At 51.9% G+C, this 17,314-nt stretch overlaps 1 protein-coding gene across 18 annotated transcripts in view; it reads right to left on the bottom strand.

Annotated features, from left to right (window-relative positions):
- Window positions 1-17,314, bottom strand: part of GON4L (gon-4 like) — a 62,272-nt gene that overhangs the window by 23,371 nt on the left and 21,587 nt on the right. For 14 of the 18 annotated variants that reach the window (XM_059413723.1, XM_059413727.1, XM_059413730.1 and 11 more), the window contains 6 exons: window positions 16,728-16,778; window positions 16,330-16,425; window positions 15,044-15,163; window positions 13,687-13,857; window positions 9,866-10,058; window positions 4,724-4,825 (listed from right to left, as the gene is read on the bottom strand). In XM_059413723.1, coding sequence (XP_059269706.1) covers window positions 4,724-4,825; window positions 9,866-10,058; window positions 13,687-13,857; window positions 15,044-15,163; window positions 16,330-16,425; window positions 16,728-16,778 — 733 coding nt within the window. Of the gene's footprint in view, window positions 1-4,723; window positions 4,827-4,953; window positions 4,971-8,215; window positions 8,334-9,865; window positions 10,059-13,686; window positions 13,875-15,043; window positions 15,164-16,329; window positions 16,426-16,727; window positions 16,779-17,314 lie in introns of those variants that run through there. The other 4 variants (XM_059413738.1, XM_059413740.1, XM_059413739.1 and 1 more) reach the window with 4 other exon arrangements.

Genomic DNA, 17,314 nt, shown 5'->3' with positions numbered 1-17,314 from the left:
TGTGTCTTGTTTCCAGCAAGACATGGGACGAAACCCTCACATCTGTCTGTCATTCAAACACATTCACTGACTCCCAGCTGTGCCTCAGGTGCTATTCTAGATGCTGGGGGCACATGACAGAGCTAACAGTCTCACAGGGCACCGGGGTGGCTCAGTCGGTTCAGTATCTGACTCTTGATTTCAGCTTGGGTCATGATCTCAGGGTAAGGAGATTGGGCCCCATACTGGGCTTTGCGCTGGACATGGAATCTGCTTAGGATTCTCTCTCTCTCTCCTCCCTCTGTTCCTCACACCAGGATCCTTCACCAGGAACCCTTTTCTACAAAAAACAAAAACAAAAACTAATCGTCTCACTTTGTAGAAGCTACATTTCCTACGGGGAGACATGTAGGAAAGCGAGCCAGGTGATTTCACAGTAAGGACAAATCATAGTTTGCTGGCCTAGCCTACTGAACGGAGTTACAAGAGAGGTCCCAACGGCCCTGTCTGTGGACCTGAACTATAAAGCAGCTCCACCAATGACCAAAAAGACCCAGAAAACACACTTACCAAATCTGTAAATTATATAAAGTTGAAAGGGATTGCTAGACCAACTGATGACAGACTCAAAATTTCGTATTTGTCAAATTACTGGGATGAAACTTAGTGGGACAAATTTACAGTCTTACGTTAAGAATTTTTTGAAAAATCAGTTTAAGTGCACAAAAACACGAGATGGCTCAAAAAAGTCTGAAAAAGATCTATTTTGGTGACCTCAAGTTCAGCGTGACAAAGCTGCTCTGAAGCAGCCCAAGTTCCCAGGAAGACAAGCGTGTTGTGGAGCTAGCAGAGGCTCAGACCACGTCCAGACACCCAGACACATCTGTGATTTCTTCTGCAAAAGCCCTTCTTAAGAGGGCATTAAAAACCTAAAACTGAAATGCTGTGAAGATGTGGACGACATGAAATTCTGACGAGAAGGTAAAATGGAAGAAATCCACTTTGGAAAAAATCTGACCATTTCTTCTAACACTAAGCATACACCCGCCCGACCAGTGATTCCGTGACAGCCACCCCCAGAGGAAAGAAGCATTTGTCCAGGGAAGGTCTGCACGGGAACGTTCCGAGCGGCTTCACTCACGACAGGCAAAAATCAGCCACACCCAGGTGTCCATTAACAGCTGGGAACGGATTTGTGTATTTATACTACGGACTCCCACGCAGCAATAAGAGGGGAAAAAGCAGCAAGACGTACCTCCGCAGCTTTATGCCGAAAGAAGGTTTACGCAAGACAGCGCACGCTATGATCCCACTGACATCAAGCTCTGCAACAGGCAGATCTAATCTGTTACCGAAAAAACAAGCGAACCGCGGATGCCTCAGGGAGGATGGTGAGGGGAATGATTGAGAAGGGGCCGGAGGGAGCTTTCCGGGGTAACAGCTCCATATCTGGGACCCTGGGGGCCCACTGGGGCCAGGTACGTGGGTGGAAGCACACCGAACCTCACTGAACGGTTCACTGAAAGTGTGTCTAACACACTGTGCAGAAAGTTACCTGAAAAGAGAAACTGTTGATAAATACTGGGCCCGAATGAATGATATGCAAATGCAGCAGGTCTGGGAAGGAGTGCGCTGCTCTCTACAGCCCACTCTGAAATGCATGAGAAAACCCACGCAGACTCACAGACTGGACAGAGTGACAGGTGAACAGCTGCGCGGTCAAGCAAACACAGCAGAACTTACAGGAACTGATGGGGGGTGTGGGCGTTCAGGGTAAAATGCTTTCAACTTTGTTATGAATTTTAGAAGTTCTATTAAAAACGTATTGGGGGGGGGGGCGCCTGCGTGGCTCAGTGGGTTAAAGCCTCTGCCTTCGGCTCAGGTCATGGTCTCAGGGTCCTGGGATCGAGCCCCGCATCGGGCTCTCTGCTCAGCAGGGAGCCTGCTTCCTTCTCTCTCTCTGCCTGCCTCTCTGCCTGCTTGTGATCTCTCTCTGTCAAATAAATAAATAAAAATCTTTTTAAAATAAATAAATAAATAAAGTATTGGGAGAAAAGCTTCTAAAAAACTAAAGGCCAGGGGCTCCCAGCTGGCTCAGTCAGTTAGGGACTGACTTAATCCCAGTTCAGGTCTTGATCTCAGGGTCGTGAGTGCAAGCCCCACACTGAGTTCCACACTGAGCATGAAGCCTACTTACCTAAATTTAAGTAAAAAAACAAAGGCCAGAATCCAGAGGATGGTGGCTGGGGTAGTGAGAGGTCTGGGAACTGCTGCATTTAGAAAACTGAAGCAACTTGTATGTTTGGCACAGCAAATAAACACGCAGGAAAAGAAACATCTTTTACTGTGCACACTGGCAAGCAAAGTACACTTTCCAGCAACAAAGGAGAAGCAGGACTGTAACAGGTACACGCAGATTCAGTAAGGGAAATGCCAGCTGAGGAGGTGCTCCACGATGAGGACGTGCCGCCCTCGGGACTGAGGAGGCCCGGGCACTGGAGGTCACCCAGACACAGAGAAGCTGCACACAAATCCTCAAGCGGGAGGAAAACACATGACCCCGGGAAGATTTCCAAACTCTTGAGTTTCTATGCTTTTTTTGTGACCCACCTAAGTGTAAGTCTCTCACAGGGCCAATATGGTGACACCTGACACGAGTGGACGAGGGGCGGGAACAGAACTGGAATCCCGTCCCAGTTCTTACGTACCATCAAAGACCCCTACGACAAGGAAGGATGGCCCTTCTGTCAGGCGTCCCAGAAAAGGTCCCTATCTGCCTGGCCAAATCCCGACCACGGGCCGCATCAGCACGAACGCCCCAAGAAGCTTGCAGGCTGGGGGAAGACGGACAGGACAGACAGGACGGACAGGGCCTGAGCAACCGGGAGAGGCAGACACTAGAAGAACACATCATCCCGTGTGGAGTGCCAAAACCGTGCTAACCGGCGACAGTCTTCCTGAGCAGCTCTGTGTAACGTGAAGAAAGAGACAGACAGACAGACAGGGAAGGCAAGGGCGCTCCGGGCCAGGAGCCAAGCCCAGACAGGGCGGACCTCCCCACTTCCAGCGCGGACACTGCAACACCAGCATTGGTGAAGCAGGTGCCCCGGCAAAGCACCTTCCCTTGGCTTCCGACGCTAGACTTGGGGGTGTTCAGACTCCCTAGACTCTGCACCGCTTTCACACAGCCGAAATCCTCAAATCTTTTCGTCGTACACTGAATCCTTTCAACACTTCCTCTAACCCACATCGTCCCAACACAGCAAATAAGGGAAAATCTTCATAGAAGAAAAGGCATTCTCATTCCAAAAAAAAGACCAAAGAGGAAACGAAGCAACAAACTAGAATGACGGTCCCAGGGGATCGAGCTTGCACGACTCTGTCCGCACGTGCAGCCGTGCTGGTCAGGTCCGTAACATCGCGTCTGGGCGCCTGTAAAGCTTCCCCCACGACCTGCTCAAGAGCCCAAAGCTCGGCCTCACATGCTGCGTGTAACAGTACAGCTCAGGCTCGTGCACTCGCTCGATGAAAGCCAGTGCCGCCTGCGGCGCCAAGGGGCTCAGTGGGTTAAGCCTCTGCCTTCGGCTCAGGTCATGATCTCAGGGTCCTGGGATCAAGCCCCCCATTGGGTTCCCTGCTCAGTGGAGGGTCTACTTGTCCTTCTCCCTCTGCTGCTCCCCCACGCTCATGTGTGAGTGCTCTTAAATAAATAAAATGTTTAAAAAATTAAAAACTTAATACTTTCTGAAATATGTATTTTCTATCACTGACAACATAGCCAGTAAAATAATTTTTTAAAAAATAATTTGAACCAAGTCAAGTCACCGAACTGTCTTCCATGATTCCAATCTTGCTCTCTTTACCCATCAAATGGATACGTTAAAGTGCTGTTAAACCAATGGAGTATTGCCAAAATTCACATTAGTTCCTATTAATCTTTCAAAAACTCTGAGCTCTTTTTGACAGATGAAAACTCAAATTCAAGGCTCTCCGGGATCTGAACACTGCTTGCCTTCCGCACCACTGCACACTCACAGCTCTATAACCAAACAACTCACCCTTTTCCAAGCGCGATACTATTCTCCTGCACGTCCGCGCTCGCTGCGTACTCTTCTACCTCCCTGTAATATCCACTGGTCTCCGTTCACCCCAAATTTCGTCTTTCAAGGATTTTATTTTTAAGTCATCTCTACACCCAACGTGGGGCTCAAACTCACAACCCCGAGATCAAGAGTCACATGGTCTACTGAGGGAGCCAGCCAGGCGCCCCTCCCTCCAAATTTCTTCCTCCTCCTTCAAAGCGGAGATAAAACATCTCGTCATGTGAGTCCTTCCCCAGCCCACCCATCCTACGTCCACCATCCACTGGGAGATTAAACCCTCTTTTAGGCCATTGGGCACCTTACGCACAAGCCATCATAGCCCCTATCACTTTGCAACGTAACTCCGTCTGTCTCCCCTACTCGGGCTGAGGTCCTATGGGGTGCAGGCCATGCCCCATTCATTCTGGGATCACAGATGCGACCCCCGCCAGACCCCGGACTCAGGGCAGGACTCGGAGCTGTACGTGGACAATGAACAGGCTCTGACACACAGGCGTAAATCTAAAGAGCTACACAAAGAAACGGTACGACAAGCCTCGGTGTCCCCCTCGGAGGGGCTGCGGGCGTCGGCCTGCACAGTCCGCCCGGTAGGCACGGCAGATGCGGGGGGTGAGGAGATGGCCTCGCGGGAGCGGACTCACTAGTGATCCTCACGGCGCGGTCAGTGCGGAAGTCCTCCGTGTCGGGCTCGTCCAGGTCCTCCAGGAAGTTATACTCGGGGTCGTCATCGTCATCGGCCTCGTCTAGGAAACAAGGACTTCGGACACTTACCCCCTGCTCGGAACTCCTTGGATGAAAATGTCAGATTATCAGCTAAGACTGTTCCACTAAAGTTTTTAAAGAACTTTTTCTCCCCAGTCTGCTCACCCAGCTCGTTGCCCACAGCGGACACCTCCCACCCAGTCTCGCCCGTAAGCCAAGTTCTCTCCTTCCTGCAGAGAAGACGTAAGTCTGCCAAAATACAGCAAGAGCCAGAGAACTGAACACGTCATTTATCTCGGTGGCCCCACCTGCCCTAGTGCACCTCGCAAAAACGCTGTTGGAAAACTCTGTGTACAAAGGCGCGGACGGTTAAGGAAAGGGGACCCTAATTCCCAACAACTTGGAAATGGCTCGAATTCTGGCGCCGGAGCCTGAAACAGGACGCGTGTAAAACGCACGTGCAGGACCGCGTCCAACCCAACTGCAACAAACATGGTAACCCTCAGCATCAGCATGAGGAGGTACCTCCCTCCCTCCAGTGAGACTCAGAAGTAACTAAAAATACACCAAAGTACCGAACACTTGTTACGTCAGGGCCCAGAAGAGGGCGGTTTGTCTAATGCTGGTGCTAGGACTCCTAGGTAAAAACTGTGAGGGAGTCACTGAATTACAGAATCGTTACATTATCAGGTGATCTATGTCATGATGAAGTTCCCGGACAACTCTAGGCAAGTGGTGTCTGGAGGAACATTCCAGGCTGACGGAAATGTCCTGTGCACGTCTGGCTCAGTCACGGCCGCTCCTGGCGACAGGCGGCACCTGAGAGCCTGGAATGGGGCGAGGACAACCGAGGGGCTGAAATAAAACAGGAAACGGGCGCCCGGGCGGCTCAGCTGGGGAAGCGTCCGCCTTCGGCTCAGGTCAGGATTCTCTGGTCGTTGCATCGAGTCCTGCATAAGGCACACCGCTCAGCAGGGGGCCTGCTTTTTCTCTGCCCCTCCCCGGGGTTGTGCGCGCATGCGCGCGCGCTCTCTCTCTCTCAAATAAATTAATAAAAATCCTTAAAAAAAAAAAATAGAAGAGAAGGAAAAAAAACCTCTGCCACACGGAAATAACTACACAAGAGACATAGTCTCTATGTGTCACAGTGGAAAACTGAATTCTATGGTTAAGTCAAAGAAGCAGGTTGCAGACGCAGAATGATGCACACACACGGTTCCTCTCGTGGACAGAAGTACTGAGGTGAGTATGTACTTGTCTAAATACACAGCAAATCACTATGAAGCATTAATGTACTTTCCTCTCTGGATCCTTCCATAATATTTCCTTTTTTTGTAATAAATGAATATCTTTCTTAAAAATAAAAATATATACACACAATTTTGATTCATAGTCACTGGGACTTCTGTACAGTTTAGCCCCTAACTAACCTGATGTCTTCACTGCACATTTATACTTAAGTTAGAATATGTTAATTCGCACCGTGTATAATGCAGCTATTTAAATGTCAGTCTTTTTCATCCATTTGTGTATTTATGCTCCCCATAAAGGTTCTTCAAACCCTCACGAAAGGAACCCTGTCTCCCCGGTCCCTACAGCACCCTGGACGTCGGCATCTTCACAGCAAGCTCTGCACAGAGGCGCCGAGGGGAGCGTGCCTGGGTTCGGAGCTCCATCTGTTCGTGTGCAAGAACCACAGCAGACAGCTTCTGCCCACACCACACACGTGGGTCGGCCCTTATTCTTGGAGCACCTGTTTGCCACAAACGTGGGAGAGTCATTCAGGAAGGTCTCTTCTGAGTTCTTAGCTTTTAACTCCTTGGTGGTGGAACCTGCCGTGTCACTCCTGACTGATGGACAAGGTCGGCTCCCCCCCGCTGAGCTCTGCTTGCTGTGCGCCTCCAGATTCTCATTTTTAGTAGCATACGGATCCCACAGCAGGAGAACACGCAGGAAGAGCCACGCGGGCAACAGGAGAGACCACAGATGGCTGGCACGTGGCTCTGGCTGTCTGCGTGGCACTATTCGCTCTCCGAAGCACTCAGTAAGTCAGCCGGTAGGTAGGACAGTCCACACCTTCCTACTCTTCCATTCATCTGTCTTGACACGTGAACAACAGCAGCAAATACGGAGTTTTACAGAAGGAGGACTGTCCCCCTCCCCACCAACCCCACAAGCCATCACTGCAGTTGCGCAGTCCACCCTGACCGCATGCGCTCGCGCCTCCCAGGCCGGCAGCTTCTGGTATTTAGGGCGCATCAGGACGAGATCCCTATGTCACAGCCACCGAGGACTCTGACTCAGCGACAGGTGAGGCCTGGAACCCGTGCCCGTGACCATCACAAGCCGGCACGCCACACACACGACCGTGATTCAGGTTCTTGGGGACAAGGCCAGGAGCAGCACTGCCTCGGGCTCTCAAACACCTGACACCCAAGGCCCTGCCTGGCCTTTCCTCCTCAACGGCCACCATCTCGGCTCTTTCAGCCATGCTGGTGGAAATCAGGGAAAATCAGGGGACGAGCTGCTGCCGTCACGGATAAAGCCGTGAGGACCTGCCTTTGTTCTGGCCACTACTGTGTCTTAGCTTGGGTCTAAGGACAAAAGGAGGCGGAGCGTGCTGGGGAAGGGTCACACCCATTCCACAAAGGCTTTCTGTCCTGGAGCCTTCCTTCAACGGCACACAGTCCGAGGGCAGTAAGCTGGTCTCGAATTCTAGCAGCATAACAAACTGATTCGGCAACATGGGGCCATGCAACGAAATTCTCGAAGATTTCTGTGAAATGGACAGAACCACATCTGTCCTGGTCACGCCCTTCTGCAGAGACTCAGCCTTGGTGTCATGGAACGTGGGTCCGTGGGTAGAAAAAGCCAGTGTCGATAAGCAAACATCAAGAGATTCATAAATCCTGAAAAATACCTGCAATCCCTCCAGATGGCGAAGCCGTCATGGTGGGGAGGGGCTGTCACAGTTCCCTTTATACCGGTGTGATTTCTCCCCACTGTGTTGTTCCTGGAGTTACAATGCAGGGACCAGAAGACTCCTCGGAGGACATGTGCTCTCCTGGCATATGTCCTCTCCTCACCGGCACTGCTGTCCAACATCCTTCCGAGGCCCCACTCCATTCCCGCCTCTCGCGGAGCGGTCTCCGAGCCACCCTCTGCTGGAACATGGTCTCCCTCTCGCCAAACGCTGCAACAGCATTCATGCCACCGTCAGAGTCGAAGTTTGCTCACTTCATTCATATGAATTGCTCTGTGCATCTAACATTGGACCAGGAACCGTTCGTGAGCATTTTAATCTATGCCATAATGATTACGCGCCTTCTCTCTCGTGATCTTAGCACCGTCTCGTAAAAGGAGAGCAGCCAACACTTGCCGAGCCACAGATCACATAAGGAAAAGCTCCGTGATGTAGATTTGAGACTCACTCTGCGTCTTTCACTTCTGCTGACTCCCTCCTGGCCTGACCTGCGTGGACACTCATTCAAGCTCTCTCCACCGGAACCAGACCCCCTCTCGTTTATCTTAGTGCGTGACTCTTCCCCGCCGCTGAATCATACGTGGCTGTTCTTAGACGGCTGGAAAGAGTAAGGATGGGCTCTGCTTGCACGCGACTCGAGTGTTTAAGAACGTGTGAGTCTTCCACAACACAGCTGAAAAGAACATTCTGGTCACTCTCCACTGAAAAGTCAAAAAGGATCAAGAACAAAATTTCCCTGATTCCATCAAAAGAATGTGACATCATCTGAAATGACTATAAACAGACAATGCCTCACATCATGCAAATCTACAGAAGTTTATGGCATCAAATGAGGCCCAATTCCCACTAAACACACACCAGATCCCCGACGACAACCGTCCTACGGTTTCTGTCACTAGATGGAAGTGGGGAGTCTGAGTCGCAGCCCGACACCACACAGGCTGCAGCAGGGAGAAGCCAACGCTGCTCCTGCCTGAGCGAGGAGTGTTTCCTGTCTGCCCCGCTTCTGGAAACGCCATCGCTTCTGGAAAGGCCATCGCTTCTGGAGACGCCACTGCGGCTTCCACACACACCGCGACTCCAGCCGCGCTGCCCCCGCAGGCGCCCCGCACCGCAGCACCGCCCGCCCACAGCGTCCCCGGGCAGCACGTGCGGCACCGAGACCACGGGCTTGTGATGAGAGCCCAGCCCCCGTGAGCTGTCCCTCTGGACTGTGAGGCGCAGACTATGGCTCCGAGTCCTGACGCAGAGACAGAGCAGGACCTCGACGGTGCGCCCAGGACCACAGGAAAACCACAGGCGTGAGGAGGACAGACAGAAAGGAGCACAGACAACAGCTCCGGGGACGGAGGGAGGCCCTACGACAGCATGCTCTCCTGCCCAGCCCTGGTCCCGGTCTGGCTCCAGGCAACTCGCGTCGGGGCTGGCGGTGGCGCGGGTGTTAGGAGGACCCTAACGAGCGTGCATCTCCGAGTGGTCCCTGCGTGCTCAGGAACCATGGACAAAATCACTTCAGTTTTTACCTTTCAGGGGACAATCCTTCGCGTCCCAAAGACTCCCCAAAGAGCTTGTGAGCAGCACCCCAAAAGGACTAGAGCCAGTGATCCTGCGACAGCGACAGGTGCTGAGTACCAGGGCTGCGCTGTGGGGTGACTTCTCGAGTCATGTGTCGCACACTGGAAACTAACGGGACATGTGCCAACTGCCCTCGAAGAGGACATATGCCCCAAAGGGAAGGGCACTTAACTACTGATTCACAGCAAATTCCGAGTGACATAAATTAAACTCAGGGAACTGAGAACACCCCCTTCCTCTCTGCTGCTGGCTAATGAAGATTTCACCACCGAGAGCGCGGACAGAAAGCGCGGACAGAGCAGAAGCGCCCAGTTTCCCCACCGAGAGCGCGGACAGAGAGCGCGGACAGAGCAGAAGCGCCCAGTTTCCCCACCGAGAGCGCGCACTGAGCAGAAGCGCCCAGTTTCCCCACGGAGAGAGAGCGTGCACCGAGAGCACGCACCGAGCAGAAGCGCCCAGTCTCCCCACCGAGAGCACGCACCGAGAGCGCGCACCGAGCAGCACCGAGCCAGACCCCACTTACCCTCGTTGCCCACGTCATCGTTCACGAGCCCCCCCAGCCACACCTTCCAGTCCTCGTCGTCTGCGGTATTGGGGTCATACATGTCTGGGGTGATGTCTGGAGCCCGGAGCTCTGCCTCGAGCTGCCCCAGGGGAACGTCTTTCAGAGGCATCTTAGAGCGGGTTCGGAACGCAATGAGGCTGTCGTCCATGGGCTTGCCGACAAAGAAGGGATAATACATGTCACTCCGCGCCTGGGGCTTCCCGACTCGCCAAACCTCCTCGGACCTGCACCCCTTCCTCCCTGCCTTAAATCACGAGGTCTCTCCTCAACAATTTGGGTTTCTAATTCGTGGAGAGACTTTAAGGACAGTGATGTCAGTTTTCAAACCGACATCTCAGAAATGTCTAGAGCAGCTTGTCCAAGACACGATTTACCGTCAAATTCATCCTTCTGAAGCGTATGGAGGAGTGCATCTTGCCGTACCCACAGAGCTGGGGGCCATCACCAGGATCCAACTCCAGGACATTTCCCCGTACCCCAACCCTGCTGGCGTGTGCCCCCTCCCCGCCCCCTCCCCGCCCCTGACCAGCACTCGTCTCCCGGCTGTCTGCGGGTCTGCTCAGGCTGGACGTTACACACGGGGACTCCTACAGGATGTGGCCTTTTGTCTCTGGCTCTTTACTTAGCCTGACGCTTTCGGTTCATCCGCACGCGGCGGGCGTCCACACCGCACTCCTCCTCACTGTGGGACGACACCCCTTCCACACTTCGGTGCGGGAAGCCCATGGTGCGGGAAGCCCATGCTGTTTCCACTTCGGGAAAGCTTATGTGCACAGTGCCACCAAGAACACCTGTGCACCTGCTGTGACCTGGGCATACGTTTCGCATTCCACTGGAGCCACATGGGGAGCTGCAGTAACTCTGCGGATACACCGACCAACCGGCCGTTCCACACCCCCAGCGGCATCGCGGGAGGCCCTCCGTTCCTCCACATCCCTGCCAACACTGCTGTTCTCCACCCTTTTTCTAATAACCAGCCTAGCGGGGGGAACTGCTACCTCGTACTTCTCACGTGCAAGTCCCGGCACCGAGGGTGGGCGTGCTTCCGCGCGCTCGCGGCCCGGTGTGTGTCTTCTTCAGAGAACAAGCTACGCACAGACTCTGCCCACTTCCGAATGGTTGTCTTTTCATTACTGGGTCATAAGTGTCATCATATGTCACAGAAACAAAGCCCGTCATCCTTTGCTTTCCTCTAAGAGTTTTCTCCTTCGAGCCCTCATACTTAGGTCAATGAACTCTTCTGCAGTACGTTCTGTAACCGGCAAGAGGTACAGGTACTTTATACTTTCGGATGGGGCGTTCCAGTTGTCCTGGCACCATCTGCCGAAAAGACTACTGTGGCACCATGACTGGTCTTGGCATGCGAGTCCAAAATCAGTCGGCCGTGAACGTAAGGCTCTATGCCACTGATCCACGGGACTGTTCTTCTGCCAGGACCAACCTGTGTTTGCTGCGACTATGACTCTGTCAATAAATTTTACAGGAAGCATAGACCTCCAACTTGTTTTTTCAAGATTGTTTTAGCTATTCTGGGTCCCTTGCATTTCCACGTGAATTACAGGATAAGCCTATCAATTTCTGCCCCCAAAAAGGCAGCAGCTGGGATTTGGAGAGGGACGGTAGGAAGTCCTCCCTGGACGGCCGCAGCCGCCTCCTAGCAGACTCCTTGGTTTCCTCCCTCGCCCTCTTCCAGAGTCCTGCCCACACCACAGCCAGAGCCAAGTGCTTAACGTCAATCAGAAACTATCATACAAAGCTTTTCAAAGGTGAAAATAAAATATAAGCTCCTTACTGTGTTCCTAAGACCCTCATGACCTAGCCCCTGCCCGGCTCTCTGTCCTCACCGCTACTACTGCCCTCCACGGCCCCCGGGCGTCAGCTTGTTCCTGTGTCAGCCACACATCAAAGCTGTTCCCACGTCAGGGACGCTGAATGTGCTGTCTCCTCTGTACGGGACACCTTTCCCAGACCGTTTAGACGCACGGCTCCTAATTCATATCTCAGCTCAAATGTCACCTCCTCAGAAAGCCTTTTTTTTTTTTTAAGATTTTATGGTGGCCAAGCCCGTTGACGACAGCCTCTTTGCGCTGGTCATGATCTCAGGGTCCTGGGATCGAGTCCGTCACCGGGCTCTCTGCGCGGCAGGGAGCCTGCTTCCTTCTCTCTCTCTCTCTGCCTGCCTCTCAGTGTACTTGTAATTTCTCTCTGTCAAATAAATAAATAAAATCTTTAAAAAAAAAAAAAGATTTTATTTTTAAATAATCTCTACCGGACATGGGTCTCGAACTCACAACCCCGAGACCAAGAGTCAGATGCTCCACTGACTGAGCCAGCCGGGCGCGCAAAGGAGCTGCTGCTGGATTTCCAGGGAAAGCACTGTGGGGGGCGTTACCCAACTTCTCGGCTCTCATTTAGCTCATAGCACTGAACGCTACTGGAAATCATGTTTATGGCGTCTCTCTCTCTCCAACAGACTACAACCTCCAAGAGGAAAGACCGCTCTCTTGTACACTGCTATTCCCCAATTCCATCACTAGAGACGTGTACGTATAAATGGTTGTACAAAACACTGTGACCCCCCAAACATTACTACACACCCCAAAGCAGTGATTAGGTTAAATGACCCTTTCGAGGTGTTCCACTCACCATTCTCTTTTTAAATTTTCAGACAGACATATTTTTCATTAACCTACAAGACTGGTGGAGAAACCCCGAAACATTCAAACAAATTGGCTAACTGGGATTCAGAAAGTCAGCAGCTGACAATGACCAGAGTCACGACTTTTCAAGCAAGAATAAGCAATGACTGCTAAAACTGGTGGGCAGAAAGATGTCTGGCCTCAAAGGATATCCCCCTAAGATACATATTAGTGAATTTAACAAGGAAAAATAGCATCATGATGAGGAAATCAAGCAGACACCACCATAACCATGAGATCCCAATTCACACAACAAGTGCCACATGCCTCCTGATTGACGCCTGGGGAAGGATGTGTCAGTTCCAGGGGGTCTGTGAGGATGTCACCGGAGTCTAACTATGAGTACCAGAGAAACCTAAGCTGAGAAACACTGTAAAATAGCAGTCTATACAGATCAAAAATGCCGAGGTTATGAAAGACAAATACTGAGAAACTGCTCCAGATTCAAGGACGCCACAAGGGCGCCGGGCCGGCTCACGCAGAAGAGCGTGGGACTCTTGATCTCGGGTCGTGAGCTGGAGCCCCACCCTGGCACAAAAACTACTTAAAAACAAACAACAACAACAACAACAAACATGCTAGGAGACAAGACCTTAAGTGTGGTCCTGGACTGGGTCCCGGAACAGGGAAAAATGTTTCTTTTTCTACAAAAAGCACTACTGGGACAACTGGTAAAATCTAAGAGCCTTTACTAGATTAGATACTACAACTTCTTTTCATAACGGAACATCCTCATTTTTAGAAAGTCAATTCTCAATTGTCTAGACCGCAGTATGTAAAGGGACGCAGGTCAACAAGCACGTGTACACGGAAGCAGCCGGGAGTGACAAAGCAGCCACAGCAGAGGCTACGCTCCAGGGGACCCGGTGCAGGCTGTTCCCCTGTGCCACATTTTCAAAGGCTGTCCACGGAGCTGCAGGGCTGCAATCACAACCGCACAAACCAAACAGCACCCAGGACCTGCCCTGCGGACGCTCACTCGTCTGCCCCACGACGACGCCTGCCCGTCTCCCTTCCCAGCCTGAGCGGCAGCGACGCCGCCCCGAGTGACCTGTGCAGGGAGGCAGTGGCGCGGTTTACCTGGAAGGAGTCCATGCAGACGGGACTGGATGCCAGCTCCTCGTCCACGGCGTGCAGCTTCTCCATGAAAGTACTGTCCCTGCTCTGCTTGGGCTTTGGGGGCGGCGGGGGCCCCATGGGCACCACTTCAGCACTGATGTGCCTGACGGCAGGTGCGCTGGCTTTCTCGGCCTGATCACAAGAGGCATCTGGGTTAAAAAACGAAAGGGAAGGAGGGAGGAGGAGACAGAGGAGGAGGAGAAAAGGACAAAAAACTACACAGCAGGGGGGCGCCTGGGGGGCTCCGTGGGTTAAAGCCTCTGCCTTCGGCTCAGGTCATGATCTCAGGGTCCTGGGATCGAGTCCCGCATCGCGCTCTCTGCTCAGCAGGGAGCCTGCTTCCCCCTCTCTCTCTGCCTGCCTCTCTGCCTGCTTGTGATCTCTGTCAGATAAATAAAGAAAAAATGTTTAAAAAAAAAAAAAAAAGCCAGAGCAGGAAGACAGGGGCACGTCTTTCCTGTATCAGGGATCTTCCTCTTCCTCTTCCTGCCCAGACAGAGCTCCAGAGAAACAAAGCACAGGCAAGTACATTCCTCTAATTAGGTTCTATCTTCTTTCCATTGTAGCCAACAGGATGCTACTTAGGTTACCGAGAGAGAGAGATCTAGTAAAATTGGCTTCAGGACAATATTAAAAAAGATGACAGAGTGTGGGGGGCACCTGGGGGGCTCAGCCGTTATGCGTCTGCCTTCAGCTCAGGTCGTGATCCCACAGTCCTAGGATCGAGCCCCGCATCAGGCTCCTCCTTCTCCCTCTCCCCATCCTTGTGTTTCCTCTCTCACTCTGTCTCTCTCTGTCAAATAAATAAATACTCTCTTAAAAAAAAAAAAAAAGAAAAAGAAAAAGACAACAAAGGCAGAAAGAAGCATCTTGGCCCCCAGTGAGAACGCAGAAAGGCGCTCTCCCTTCGACGAGGCCCACTTTTCCTGCCAACTGTTCACTCACTTAAAGGACTTTGTTTTGTTTTAATTTAACTCACTTATTTACTGAGAGCACATGAGAACACGCACTAGCAGCGGGAGGGGCGGGGGAGAGACTCTCAAGCAGAATCAGTGCTCCGCGCAGAGCCTGACACCGCCTCGAACTCACATCCCTGACATCACGACTTAAGCTGAAACCAAGAGTCAGGCGCTTCCCTGAATGGGCCACCCAGGCACCCCAACTTAAAGGACTTTGAAACCTGAACGGTCAGAACTAGCCACAAGGACCCGGAAGATGCCGGCATGAAGAGTGATCGTGAATCCCGGCGGCTCAGTCACCCGGCACAGCCAGCCTGCTCCATCCCCCCGCCCCCACCTCCCCTGCACCGCAGACTCACCTCTGACAGCACACCGGCCTCCTCATCCGTCTCCGTCATCTCGGAAGACGGCCTCAACCGGGACTTCTTCGCGCCCCGTGGAGACGAGGCGGTGCTCTCGACATCACTTTCCAACAAACTCTAAAAAACAAATCCGGTTCAGGTTTCCATCCCTGACCGTGCCGCATCCCTCTGAGTCTGATATATCCAAGAAAATGAACCAATTTAGTAAGAGAAAATAAAAGTCAAATAGAAGTTTAACACTGTGAGGGGAGCACAGAGATCAGACTGTCCTCCTCATCAGAACCGCAAGACAGGGGCGCCTGGGTGGCTCCGTGGGTTAAGCCTCTGCCTTCAGCTCAGGTCACGATCTCAGGGTCCTGGGATCCAGCCCTGCATCAGGCTCTCTGCTCCGTGGGGAGCCTGCTTCCTCCCGCCACCACCCACCTCTCTGCCTACTTGTGATCTCTGTCTGTCAAAAAGTAAATAATTTTTTTTTAAAAAAGGTGCAAGACAATGGTCTAAAATCCTTCTACAACAAGTCAAATACACTAAGAAACAGAGTATCACCCAACAGTGAAAATGAGCACAGGGCAGCCCATAAGCAACAGTATCGACGAACCACAAAGGAATAATGAGGAAACAAAGAGAACAAAAAAGCCAGACACAGGGACGCCTGGGTGGCTCAGTTGGTTGAGTGGCTGCCTTCGGCTCAGGTCATGATCCCAGCGTCCTGGGATCGAGTCCCACATCGGGCTCCTTGCTCCGCAGGGAGCCTGCTTCTCCCTCTGACTCTGCCTTCCACTCTGTCTGCCTGTGCTCGCTCTCACTAGCTCTGACAAATAAATAAATAAAATCTTTAAAAAAAAAAAAAGCCAGACACAAGTATGCATCTCCTGAGGTTCAGAACCAGTACAAAACTGGACTAGGGTGTGTCATGCTGCGTCCCCAGGTGACAGAACTATAAAGAAAGAGCACAAGGGACACGCTGGCTACACTATGTTAAGGCCTTTGGGGGACACTTCACGACCACTGGCCTCGTGATGACGTAGGCTGTATTTTTCAGTGTTTAAGCTGGGCACAGTTCTGTGTGTGACACGTGGGTTCTAGTTCACAATGCAAAACATGAGATCATCAAGGCAGTACGAAGAGGAGAAAACAGCTCTCAGTCGGTTTTAGGCGAAGAAACGAGCAGGAAGAAGAAACGTGTCTCGCTGCTCTCTACAGACCAGGGCACAACGCTAAGGAAGCCCTCCGGAGCCCCGTTCGTCCGAACGCGCGACCGACGCTCACAAGGGGACACTGACCTCCTCGGCCGTCTCGTCCTCTTCCTCGTCGTCCGGCTGGTACTCCTCGTCGGACGAGTCGTCCTCCTCCAGCTGGATGTCCACAAACTGAGGAGGCTATGTAAGGACAATCACAGAAAGAACTGAAGTCACGGGAAACACAAACCGCAGGTGTTTGAAAAAGAAGAGAAGAGCGAGCAGGAAGAAAACCACCGGAGCGCGAAGAGCGGCCAGAGCCAGCGGGAAGAGGCACAGAGACCCCGAGCGGGAGCGGAACCGGAGAGCGGCGGCGCGGAGACCAGGCCAAATTAAAATGAGAAGACAGACCCCCCGAAAGTAACCAACAGAAAGGAGGTATGGGTTTCAAGACCGATGAAGTCTTTCTGGAAAAGAACAGGAATTACCTCTTCCAAGTTTACCTTGATTTCACTGGCCTTCTTAATGGGTGAGATATTCCACGTCGGAATCACCTACCAACAAAGAATGTAAATAATCACGTTCTTTAGCAGAAAGAAATGGGTTTTCATTTTCGCTTCCTCTTCCCCATCACAAAGAGCCACGGACCTAACGTGCGCTGTGGTGAGGGAGGGATGAGCTGCCCTGAGGGGACACAGAGTCTCTGTGAGAATTTGCCAGAGAAAACGGAGAACAGACTGTATTCCCATCACTAGTATTTCTGCCTTAACGCTAGTTAAGACTCTGTGTTATCCATAAATACAGAAAGTATCTGTCTCACCTACTTTATTATTCTTTTTTTAAATGTAATTTTTCTAAGTAAACTCTACTCTCACCATGAGCTCGAACTCACAACCCCGAGATCAAGAGTCACAGTCTACCCATGGAGCCAGCCAGGTGCCCCTGTCCTGCCTACTTTACATCACAACTTGTGTTCACCTGGAACAATGAACTTGGAAACTACCTGTAAACTAGAATAGTACACACACCTAAGGTATCATAGGAACAGCAGCCTTCGGGCGGCAGTATTTTCTTAATCAATTACGTAAAC

This window comes from Mustela nigripes, chromosome 10, assembly GCF_022355385.1.
Source record: "Mustela nigripes isolate SB6536 chromosome 10, MUSNIG.SB6536, whole genome shotgun sequence".
Lineage (NCBI taxonomy): Eukaryota > Metazoa > Chordata > Mammalia > Carnivora > Mustelidae > Mustela > Mustela nigripes.
The sequence above is the reverse complement of the archived record's forward strand: the minus strand, read 5'-3'. Positions and strand labels throughout refer to the sequence as shown.